At 47.2% G+C, this 12213-nt stretch overlaps 1 protein-coding gene across 2 annotated transcripts in view; it reads left to right on the top strand.

Annotated features, from left to right (window-relative positions):
- Nucleotides 1-12213, top strand: part of DOCK8 (dedicator of cytokinesis 8) — a 162246-nt gene that overhangs the window by 38293 nt on the left and 111740 nt on the right. For both annotated transcript variants that reach the window (XM_019517658.1, XM_019517659.1), the window contains one exon: nt 6847-7022. In XM_019517658.1, the coding sequence (XP_019373203.1) occupies nt 6847-7022 (176 nt within the window). The remainder of the gene's footprint in view (nt 1-6846; nt 7023-12213) is intronic.

Here is a 12213-nt window from a genome sequence, read left to right as displayed (position 1 = left end):
GGATAAATTAATGTCTAACAAGATGCAAACAAGACAGGGCAAGAATTTATAAAAAAAACACTCACTGAAATGTAAAATAACTGTAACCAGATGCTTGATAAAGGGGAAGGGGAACCTTCTTATAAGGCTAAATTCAAAGGTGTTAATTCCTTCTATTTAAGATGGCCATAGTTTTTATTTGTATGGAAAAACATTAAAACGTAAATTGCCTGACTCCAGATTAAATTTCTGAAACAGTTGTAGCTGCAACATTAAATGTAAAGGTTGTATTCGTATCAGAGACATTGATTTCACATTTTCTTTAACTACTGAATATTCTTCATCACCTCCATCAATAGAACAGTATATGTAGGGTATGGTGTTTTTACTTGGTAGGGGTGTGACGGAGCACCTTTGGGGTGCTCGCCATCTGGCAGGGGATGCAGTAGGTTGGGGCAGAGCCCAGCATGGAAGGCAGCTGGGTAAACCCCCCAGATCTCATTCTAAGGGGGAGGTGTGTGGCAGAGCACCTTTGGGGGTGCTTGCCACTTGAGGGCTCTCACAAGCTCTGAGGGTAGCCTGCTTTGGAGGAGCAGCAGGGGAAACCCCCCAAGTACCATTTTAAGGGGGAAGGTGTGTGGCAGGGCACTGTTGGTGCCTGCCACTTCAAGACTGGGGCCAAGCAGCCAGCAGGTGCTTAATTGCGGTGGCCATTTTAGAGCTCTGGCCACCCATATAAACAGGGTAGTCCACTTCTGGCAGCTGAGGCAGCAACGTTGTCTGGCTGCAAGGTTTCATGTATCATTCTTGGAGGTAATGGAGGAGCTGTAGGGGATGGCTAGGAGGCTTCTGGTCCTGGGCAAGACGTAAAACTGCACTCTGAGGGGAATGGGTGGCCTGGTGGGGCTCTCACTGGTGCAGGAGTCCCCAGGAAATGCTAGGTCAGTTAACACCGCGGTGAAAGGCGGGTAGGGGTACTTTAACCATAGCCCTCACCTTCGGGTGGGTTTGTATAACACTGGAGACAGTTGGGGCCAGGCACGGCTGCGGCCAGCTGAGCCCTGTGGGGTGCAAGACCCTGAGGAGAGAGAGTGGGGGCCAGACACGGCTCCAACCACCTGAGCCCTGTGGGGTGCAAGACCCCAAGGAGGGAGAGTGGGGGCCAGGCATAGCTACGGCCACCTGAGCCCACCGGGGAGCAAAGCCCTGTGGCCCTGAGTGAGGGGGGCAGAGATGAGGAGCTGTGAGTGAGGGGGGAGGAAAACCAGAGGGCTGAGAGCCCAGTATGTTTATATAGAGAGAGCACAATGACCTGCTGCTCCAGGGAGGGAGGGAGAGTCTTCATGAGACCCTGGAACACCAGTCATGGCGTGAGTCACGTGACCCACAACTAGGTGGGTAATCCCTAGTAGGGGCCAGAAGGTGGGCCCAAGAGAGTGAGGGGGCTTGTGGCAGAGGCCTGATGTAGAATACCCTCGATTGGTCAATGCTGGGGCCAGAACCAAAACAGTCAAAAGGGCCAGGGGCCCACTGCGAGGAATGCCTAGAGCTGAGGTCCTGGGGTTCCAACTGGCCTTGGAGGCAAGGCCAGGGCCTGTGTGGCCAAAGGTACCAGGGGGACCATGCCCGAGAGGGGAAATAGTTTCAGGGAGCTAAGGCAGCCCGAATGAAGGCGGGGTACGGCGCCAGAATGGAGGGATCTTAGAGGGGTCCTGATTGGAGGATTCTCGGGACCAGTGTAGGGCTGGTGAGATTAACATTAGTGGATACCCTCTGTGAGGCATGAGCTGCAGTGTAGGGGAGATATGGAGCCGCAGATAGCGCCCCCTGGCATCGGGACAAGAATGGGCAGCCTTCCGCCTTAATTAACATTGTAATTAATTAAGAACAAGGCGTGGCAGATGAGTCTGGTGGGTACCATGCCCAAAGGCAAGTGGGTAACCTAGCATTGTGGCTAGGCAGGGAGCCCCACTTTGCCACAAGGGGTCATTTATTGTTAGGTACTTTCAGAAGCATTCTTCTAAAGTATTTGGGCTACTGGTGCGAGAGAGTCTTTACAGTCTTTCTTTACAGTCAAGGAGCATTTAACAGGTTGATTTGATAGCTACTTCAGTGGCACCATTCCCACTGATTCACTAATTACAGCAAAGTTATGTTAACCAGCACCTTACAAGCTGGCATGCTGTGTTAATCAGCATGCTGGCTTGTAAGCTCTTGTAAGGGAAAAGTGAAACTGGAAGTGCTCATCATGTCCCACGCAGGCTGCTATGCCCTGGGCTGTTGGGGCTTAGCAATGCAGGCTGCTTTCCCCCAGGCCGTGGGGGCTCCCTGCTTCCTGTCCCTCATGGCCCATGGGAGGGGTGGTGATGTGGCGGGAGGGGTGGCGACACCCCAAACACGGCGGGACAGGCAGCGGCCTGAACAGGCAAAGACACCTTTGGCCACTCAGTTATCCAGCATATTTTGTTATCCGGCACCCTCCATTCCCCATGGGTGCCAGATAACAAAGCTTTTACTGTATCCTAATATTATGATTACCTTGTGTTAGGCCCTGACTACATGCGGCACCCAGTGACTAGGGAGATGACGATCCAATTGCCCATGGATCCTGTTACTCATTAGCCAGAACAAGCAGGGAGCAAACACCAGTACACGTTGCTCACAGCAGCTTTATTCAGAATGGAGACAGCTTCGTGCGAGCTCCCTCACAGACACACAGCCTGTGAAACCAGGGGAGCTGCAGTGAACATTAGTTCTTTTCACATTTTATAAACCTTGGTAAATACTCATTAACATTCACTCCACCTATGTCCCTCCTTGGGTTCCACCCATACCTCTTCCTATCTCAAGCTCCACCACTGTTTACTTCATTAGCATGGGGTTGCCTATGCATTTAATTCATTTACATGCCTCTACTAAGAGTGCATGTGTAAGACTTTGACCTCCGCTTCTTTCGGTCACTTGCTGGTTCTTTCTGGCTTCTTGCTGACTCCTCCTTCATCTCCAAGGTCTTGCTTCTGCTTTATCTCCTGACGATAGCTGGTGGGCTGCATCTTGTTTTCCTTACACAAGGAATCATGTATCCTGCACACTATCCCATTGTTAAAAGAACTACTTGCCTAAGCATCTGCAAAGTTATTTTAATATATCATTCTGCCTTGTGGTCAGCAGCTTTTGCTGGGACACAGATTAAAGCCTTGTTCCAGCTGCAGATCCAGCGCTCCCCAAAAGTCCAAATATTGTCACCCTAACACCTTCCATGAATCACACTGTACACAGGTTTTCATGGATTTATCTACAGATAACAGAAAAGGATAGATCATCTAAAGCTGTGGCTTTTATGTAATTTCATTATTTGTGAAGAAATCTTCCAGTGTAGTATAACAGTTTTTGTAACAGACTGGAGAGCAATTTCATTCTGGCTAGAGACAGAAATTACATATAGATTGGTATAAGTAATCGGAAACTGGTTCAAATCCTGTAACACAACAGAAGTTCAGTGCATGTACCCCTCTTTCAAAGTGGCAAAAACCAGTCTAAAATAAACCTGGATGGTAGTATCAGAGCACACATATACATGAGCGTGGAGGCTGCTCCAACATGCCGGAATTCTGGCACGTCAGAGAGACTCAATTAATCGATTCTGCTGGAGTGTGGCAATTACTGTGCTCCAGCAGCCTCCTGTGTCTTGTATATCAGTGTCCCTGTGCTTAAAAATGGCAGCGGGGGCGCTTGAACTAAAGCTTGTGAAACATACTTTAGTTCAAGCACCCCTGCCACCATTTTTAAGTGCAGGGACAGTGATTCATGAGATGCAGCAGAGCTTTATTTAGAGCAGCTCTTGGAGCCACTCTAATGCTACCCCCTCCACCTCCACTTGACTTAACTGATTTAGGTTAAATTGGTTTATTGAACTTCTGTCCCCAGTCCCCTTCAGGTTCAAGTTAACTCACAGTGCCCCAGCATGCCAGGATGCTATGCACCTTCTCCACAAATCCCCCCTCTCAGGGTTAGCAGGCTAGTGTTGGCCCAAGCTGCCTGCTCCAGCCAAGCAGGGAGGCATGCTCTAGTATTCCCCAGCTTCTGGCCCTGGGGTGGGCAAAATGCAGCACGGGGGATGCATGCGACCCACCAGGCCATTCTATCTGGCCCACAGGGCCCCTAAACAATTTAGAAAATTAGTATTAATCTGCCCTGGGCTGCCTGTCATGTGGCCCTTGATGCCTTGCCGAAACTCAGTAAGCGACCCTCTGCCCAAAATAATTGCCCTCCCCTGTTCTGGCCTGAGTCACTGCAAGCGTGTGGCTGCATTTCTGGAATCAAAAGTGAGTGCCTGTTCACTTGCTTATTGGTTCAATCTGCACAGTTTAGATTAATCTGTGAAGATTTAATAGATTCAGCTTTGGACTTTTTAACTGTCTGTACTTAGACTGTATATTTGAAAGGCTATTTTTACTAATTAATGCAATTCCTTTTTGCTTGCTATGTACCCTTTATATATGTATTAACTTATACACTTAATATATAAGGAGATCATAGAAATGTTTTGTTTATAAGTGCATTCAGTCTCGTAGTGAAGATCTTTTTCCATTCTGCAGGAGGAAATTCTGTCACTGTTGTTCAAACTATGCAAGTAAAAAGAACCAAACAACATTATACTGCATGCCATTGGAAAAATTCACATCTGTTGAACTTTGTTCTGAACTTGATGTACTGTATAATTATGCCTTCCTTAAATATCCTTTGGCTTGCTTAAGCTGAAGCATAATATACTGTAGAAATGATGTGTATAGGTTTGCTGTAGTAATTAGCTATATTATAGCAATTTACTATAGTAACATTTGGAAAATAAAACTCTGCTGTATGAGACAGGGCTATTTTCTCTAGGTTTTAGATGACAGTCTTATTTGGGGCTAGGTACAGACATTAACAAAAAACCAAGGCAGAATCGATCGAAGTTGTGCAGTTTTCTGTAAGTGGCATAGTTTAAATTGGTAGTGAACAGAACACACATTCGTCCTTCGTGGGGTGGAGCAAATCTTAGTCTAGGTTCTGCCATTTTTAAACCAGTCTATGGGTGCTTGTACATGTGACAGGGGTTTAGTCCTCAGGTTTTTATTCTATGCCACCTAAATTGAAATCCAACTCTTTCCTGATCCCGCCCACCTGGGGAGCAGTGCCCAGCAGGCAGGCTCAGGGAAGAGTTGGATCAGGCCAGGTGCTGCCTCTGAGCTGGGGCAGCATCTGACCTGCTAGCAGCCTGCCCAGCCAGCCCCAGGGGCTGCTGCTACTGCAGAGGGAAGGATCGGGGTCCCCCCACAGGTTAGGGGCCCCTCGGCCTACTGGCAGCTCATCCCCTGGCTGCAAGCAGGTTCTGGCTCCAACCAAAAAAAAAAAAAAAAAAAGATTAGGCCCCTTGCTACTTCTGCCTTTAGCAGACTGTTGTGGCTAGCAGAACAGCTGGGGCTGCCTAGGAATGGACTGGCTTGCCCCAGGGGAAGTGCAGGAAGGGCAGCTGGGTTTGCTGGCAGCTGGAGAAGGTGGTGGGGACAGGACTCTGGAGGCCTGGGCAGGCTTGGGGAAGCATTGGATCAGGTGCCTCTGAACAGGGGCATCACCCAGCTACCTAGCAGCATATCTTGGCTTCCAGTGCCCTGTGTGCCATCCCTGCCACCTTCTCCCACCACCAGTAAACCCAGCCACCCTCCTACCACCTTCCTGTACTGCCCCAGGGGCAAGCCATCCCATTCCTAGGTGACCCCAGGTGTCCTGCTGGCTGCAGGAGCCTGATGAAGGCAGAAGTGGTGAGTGGCCTACCCAATCCTTTTTTTCCTGCGGAGTCTGCTCCCTCTCCCATAGCTGGGGGGTGAGGTGACAACTGCAGCGTTGTAATTTGCAACATTTCAGACTAAACTACATCAAGATGTAGTTTAGCTTTTAACAATGAAAACTCATTTAAAACCCCAAAGCTCTTGCACGGGTACAGTGTGATGCCATTAAGCCACATAAAGTGACATTTTTGTCACGTGTACACGATAATTGCGTCATGTGTACAAGCACCCTTTGTGTGCCAACCTCCTGTTCTGGTACAGGTATGTGTTGGTTTCTGATCATCTAGACTAGTAAAAGTGTAATGTCTGTACCTGGGAGTACCAGATCTTTATTTAGACTTGTGACTACTTAGCACGTATGACAGTCACATCCAAATTATTTCAACCAAGGTGCCCCAAACCTCAGGCATTTGGATGATTCTTACTTTGTTACTTGTGTTTGTTTTTGCAGTATCTGCTTCTGTGTTACCTGATGGGCTCAATTTGCATGGTCTGGATTTCTTCTGCCTTATGCTGAAGATGTTTCAGTGCCCTCTCACAGTTGCCTGCATGCTGTCTACCTCCTTGCTTCTGGATCGCCTCATCTGCTCCTGCCTCCCTCTGTTATCTGTCCCAGCTATAGGTTGGGTTAGACTGAATGACTCCATGAAATAGAGTCCAGCTAAATTAGTCTCTAGGGGACCCTGAATTGCTTGGACCAGCCTTGATTCTGTAGATGTCAGTGAAAGTTCTGTGCAGAGACAAGTGAAAATGGGACCTAAATTTGGCATGTTCTGCTTTTTTCCCCCCTTAATTTTTAAAAATTCTTTATTCCTTTCCTCTTTCATTAACTAGAAGTTTCACTGGCTCTCTTCTGGTTTGTTTTGTTTTTGTTTCACTGCAGTGCATAAAGTGATATAAAATGTGCTTTCTAGTTTGTGTAACAGATGAGGCAACAAGAACTGATTAAATGGCCTTAAGATTTTTATTCCTTTCTTTCCAAAAGCCCCCACCACATTGATATAAACCATCTGTCTAATTCTTTATCTGCTCCCAGCCTCAGTTTTATGACGCCGTGGATCCAGTGGATTTTGAAGGTTTCCTGATGACACAGCTGAACCACTTAGACTCTGATCTTGTGCACGAACTTGGTGACTTTCCTGAAGATGATTTGGAAACTGTCTTTACTCCAAAAGAATGCAGGACTTTGCAGCCATCCTTGCCAGAGGAAGGGTGAGGAGAGTTTATCAAATATATATTTTTGTGATTTAAACCATATTTCAAAGGGATGTATGCGTAATTTCATAAACCTCATTATACCCTTGATTCAGTTAAGGCACTGTTGCACATGACTAACTTTTGAGCATGTGAATCATTTCATTAGGTATATAGCCTTGCTGAATGTGAACTGTATGAAAAAGTCTTGATTATAAAACCTAGGATGAAGGTTATGCCCCAGAGAGCAGAAGTCTCTGCTTCTGAGCTTCTACACATTTCCCTGATAAATGCATACAATGGGACTCCAGCTCTGCATCCTAATTCACAAACTGTTAAAAAAAAAAAAGGAACTTTTTTTTCTTATGCACACTTTTATGTGAATAAGTTTTTCAGTGTTGGCTTTAATTGGAACGTACAGTTGAAAGTGCACTTCCGTACAGACATTAACACTCTTTGCTTATCTGCCAGGGTGATGGGTGGAATATCTGCACAGTGCAGAACATGCCTTTGAGAGATACGGTGGGCTTGCTCTGGAACTGAGAGCAGTGTAGCCACTCGAGTACTAATGAGCTGGATTATAATAAGCTCTTGAATGCGTGCAGCACTGTGGTAACCCAAGTATACTGCTTCTGGAGACAGGGTACAGAAAGCGTATGTTGTATCTCTGCACAGTGCTGTTTTAAACCTATTGCCTTACACCTATCCTAGAGGAATCTGTTTAAATATGAGAGTTGCTTTCAGTCCAGATTTGTTCCTCTGTGTTCCCCCTCTTCCTTTGGTCTTCTCTATGTGCCTATTCTCCATTGCTTCCCCATCCCCAAGCAGTGGTGGTAAGAGAAAATATTCTTTGGGGGGCTGGGGGCAGTGTAGGGCCGCCCTTCCCTCCCGCAGGGCTCTTGCAGGGCTGGTTCTCAGCAGGGGCGCTGAGTGAGGTGCTGTGGGTGTGGTGTTGTAGTGGCGCTGAAACAGTGGAGCCACATTTTGGGGGGATAAGCCCTGTTAGCCCCAGCCTTCCACCGCCTATGCCCCAAGACATGGCAGTCAGCTTATAGGTCTATTCCATAGCCCACTGAAACCAGTGGGAATTTTTCCATTGTCTTCAGTAGACTTGAGATCAGGGCCCAACATTTGCTAAGTACTGCTGAGTATGTAATCTGCAACTCTGTTATATCTCTGCTGCTGCCACCAGCACCCATGGGTGCTTTCACCAAGCACCGTGTGTTGACAGCAATAAAAATAAATGGTAGTTTACTTTAGCAATGTTTTTAAGCTGTTTAGAGAGGCACTGCTCTATTCTAAATTGTGAGAGGACTTAGGGCCTGTTCTGGAGCTCTAATGCATGCATTACTTTCTTTGAGCTTAATGGAGGTAACATGTATGTAAGGACTGGTTTGTTTATAGAAGAGAGCACACAATGTATCTCACATTTTAGTGGCAAAAGCATTTAAACAGGGAAGTAACCTAGATCTGAATTTTAGCAGAGGATATTGGTGTTTAAACAATCAAAATTGGGTTTTTAAATTTCTTACTCTGCCACTGCCTTTACTGCCTTGGGCAAGTCTAATAAACCCTGATTTAACAATTTCCTTATCTGTAAAACGAAGGTGATGACACTGCTTAACCATCTCCCAGGGGTTTTATAAAGACTAATCTTTGGAAATTGCTTTAAATCTGTAAAGTAATAGGTGCCTGATCTGATAATAAAATTGTTAGGCATATTCCCTTTGATTTGAATAGGACTTGAATGGGACCCTTAATAAGTACAGTTACTGGTGTTCATGGAGTTTTAATACATTTATTTAGATTTATATGCATTTCCTGGATATCTTTGAAAAATAGAGTTTGTTGGAGAGGGAAAAAAAAGATGCCATTGAGAACTTTCTAACAAGTCTTAGCAATTTGTGCTATCTCATTGTGAATTGAAATTGCGTTGTTTCTTTGAAAAACAGTAGAATACTGGGTTGTTTTGAATGTTAGGACATTTGTGATATACAGAAGGGTCTATATAGCTATCATCTGGTATGAAGCAGTCATTTAGATATATTTGAAGTCAGCAACATTCTGGCAAAGATTTCTTCAGTCTTTGAAAGAGAACTAAACCATGCACAATTCATGCAGTATTTTTTTGTGCCTGAGTGAAAAGCATGGGCTTTGAGTTATGGCAGATATTCTGTCCTTCCCTCAATCCAGTCTGTTCAATAAATGACATTTATGGGCCATATTCTTGGCTGTGCTGAGCTTCAGTGCTGCAGCAATTTCAGAACTGTAGTTATAGCTCCTTGATTCTCAGGGTGGATCTCTATCACCCCAAGCCCTTAAAAGAGGTGAGAACACCCTGAGATATGGTCTAATATGTGCCTTCTAACTTGTGCAACTCCACTGAAGCAAATGGGAAAATAAATGGAGGGGCATAGATGTCCTTAGGAACAGAACATGTACTGATATATGTTAATCTGCTGCAGTAGGACCTATAAAAATGGACCTATGTAAGCACATTAAGGATGGGTTTTCAGCCTTAACCATAGATTTTGAATGATTGCCTTGTATTCTACACTGCAGTGGTGACGCATAGGGGGTGCATGGGGGTGCATGTGCACCCCCTGAGAGCGCCGGTGCACCCCCTGACCGGCCGCACTCGCTGCTTAGGCGTTGGGGGGGGGGGAGGCAGGAGCGCCAGTGCCCCACCCTGCAAGCGCTGCAGCCACTCCCAGAAGGAGCCACAGCCACTTCCGGAAGCGGCTGCAGCGATTGGCCATTGCAGGATTGGCCACGGGGGTCTCCCCAGGCAGCAAGATTGGCTGCGGGGGGACCCCCGTGGTTAGCAGGCCTGGTTGTAGTGGGGGCATGTGCCTCCCCTGACTAAGGCGGCACCAGTTGCCCATGGTACACTGAGCTTGTGATATGTGCTGTCTTTAATTTGCATGCATAAGAAACATTTGTTTTAACTGTTTCCAGCAACTCTTTGCATAAGGCAGCAGTATTTGGGCATTTTACATCTCCCATGTTAGTATTAGTGCTTTATAAGAAAAGTCTGAGCTGCTGTGCCATGGTGCCTGAGTCTGGTGGACCTACATCCCAGAAGAGCAGAAGGGGTGTTCACTCTGGTGTCCTACTGCCCAGGGATCAAGGAGCATAAGTCATTAGCCAAGCTAATGAGAGGGATACCTATATACTGTGTAACCATACAAAAAAAAACCCTTGTGCTGAACCAAATACAGGAAATTGAGCATGAAGTTTGTTAGGCTTCTGGCAAGGGGAACACACAGCTGCTATAGTTACCAAACAGGAATTGATCATGTAAACCCAAACCAATTTTAGCACCAACTTTGTCTGTAACTGATTATAGATTTGGTTAAGAGGTTGGGTTTCTTTGCTTTTTGTTTTTGTTAGGCAGTTACTACCAAAAATTAGTGCTTTCTAAGCCTGATTGTGTGTTCTTGTGTAGATTTATCCTTGGAACAGACGTTAGGCATACACCAGTTTAAGTGATAAGAAACCGGTTTAAACCTGTAATATAGCATAAGTTCAGTACACATAAACTGGCTTCAAAATGGCTGATATTGGTTTAAGATTGTGGCAGTGCACTTGCAGTGCCTGCCACTTTAAGGACAGAGTTAGGCAGCCAGCAGGTGCTTAATTTTGGCAGCCATTTTAGAACACTGGCTGCCTATATAAACATGGCAGTTTGCTGCTGCTGGCCCAGGCAGAAACATCACCTGGCTAAGCTGCATGGAACATCTAGCAGGTAAGAGCTGGAGGCTCTTGGTCCTAGGCACGACCTAAAACTGCACCCTGCTGGGGATGGGTGACCTGGTGGGCTTCCTGGTGGTACAGGAATCCCCAGCAAATTCCAGACCACTTATCTCCCCAATGAAAGGTGAGGAGGGGCACCTTAACCCCAGTCCCCTATCTTTGGGTGGGCTTTGGAGGCAGTGTGGAAGTAGTGGGGCCAGGCATGGCAAGCAGAGTGCCACCTGAGCCCAGCAGGGATGCAAGATCCTGGAGACCCCAGAGGGGGTAGTGTGAGGAGCGTAGCGTGTGGCCCTGCACAGACTAGGGCTGAACAGGAGTAAGCCTGAAAGGCTGTGCATGAGGGGGCTCAACGAGGAGTAGACCTGAAGGGCAGTCCCGGGGGTGTAGAGCCAAACGAGGAGTAAGCCTGAAGGGCAGCGCAAAGGTCAGACCTGAGTGCAGTTGATCATGAAGATAAGGCCTTAGGGTGGGGTGTGATATAGAGGCCCTAAAGGGGGCGTAGTAGGAACCCCATTTGTGGGAAAGACACCAAGGCATGGTTGTGGATGCCTGAGGCCGTAGTTTGGTCCAGAGGCTGAGTAGGGGGATCAGCCAGAGAGTTAGGGGCAAGTCCTGACCCCGGTAAGTCCTCTGCTGCAAGGAGGCTGTGTGTGGAATGAAAATAAGACCAGTAGTTGAGCATAATGACCTGCTACTCCAGGAAGGAAATGAGACTCCCTGTGAGACCTGGGAGCACCAGTTGTGGTGTGGGTTAAAAACATCATGTGGATGCCATCTGCAAGGCATGGGCTGCAGCATAGGGGAGGTTGGAGAAGCAGATAGTGCCCCTGGCATTGCAGCATGTAATGGGCAGTCTTCCGCATTTACCATCCTTGTATGGGAACAGCAAAGTCGTGGCAGGTGAGACAGGGCAGATTGCCGCATAGGGACAGGTGGGCAGGCTGGCATGGGACCTGGCCCCTAGCGTGCCTCCGTCACAAAGATAAACATGGTTGAATGTAGTATCAGACTTAACTGATTTGGGTCAAACTGGTTTATGCAATATCTGTCCGAGACACCTTCCTGGTTTAAGTTAAACCAGAGTCCCCCAGCATCCCAGATGTCTTGCAGCCCTGGGTGGGGCTGTCTTCTCCAGAGAGCAGGCCTGGCCCTGCCCCTCTGCTCCCTAGCTGGAGCTCCAGCAGAAACTGCAGGCATAGCAGGGTCTGCCTTGCTTCCTCCTGGTCCCCTCCCGGCCCCTCCTGCTCCTCACTGCTCAAGCAGGGATTCCCCTGCAAAGGAATGTGGTATGCTGGCTAATGCTGAGAGGTGTCTGTGTGTCTCCAATTTCACTGGCACAAGCAGACAGAACAGTGTCTTCTTAGGGCTTCTTGGAGCTAATCAACAGGTCAGCTGGTAATGTCCCTCTGTTCCTTCCTTGGAAAAAGCTGTTTAGGAAGAGCTTCAACTAATG

Source organism: Gavialis gangeticus, unplaced genomic scaffold (genome assembly GCF_001723915.1).
Source record: "Gavialis gangeticus isolate Ggan-Ray unplaced genomic scaffold, GavGan_comp1, whole genome shotgun sequence".
NCBI lineage: Eukaryota > Metazoa > Chordata > Crocodylia > Gavialidae > Gavialis > Gavialis gangeticus.
Note: the sequence above shows the minus strand (reverse complement) of the source record. Positions and strands in the feature narration are given on the sequence as shown.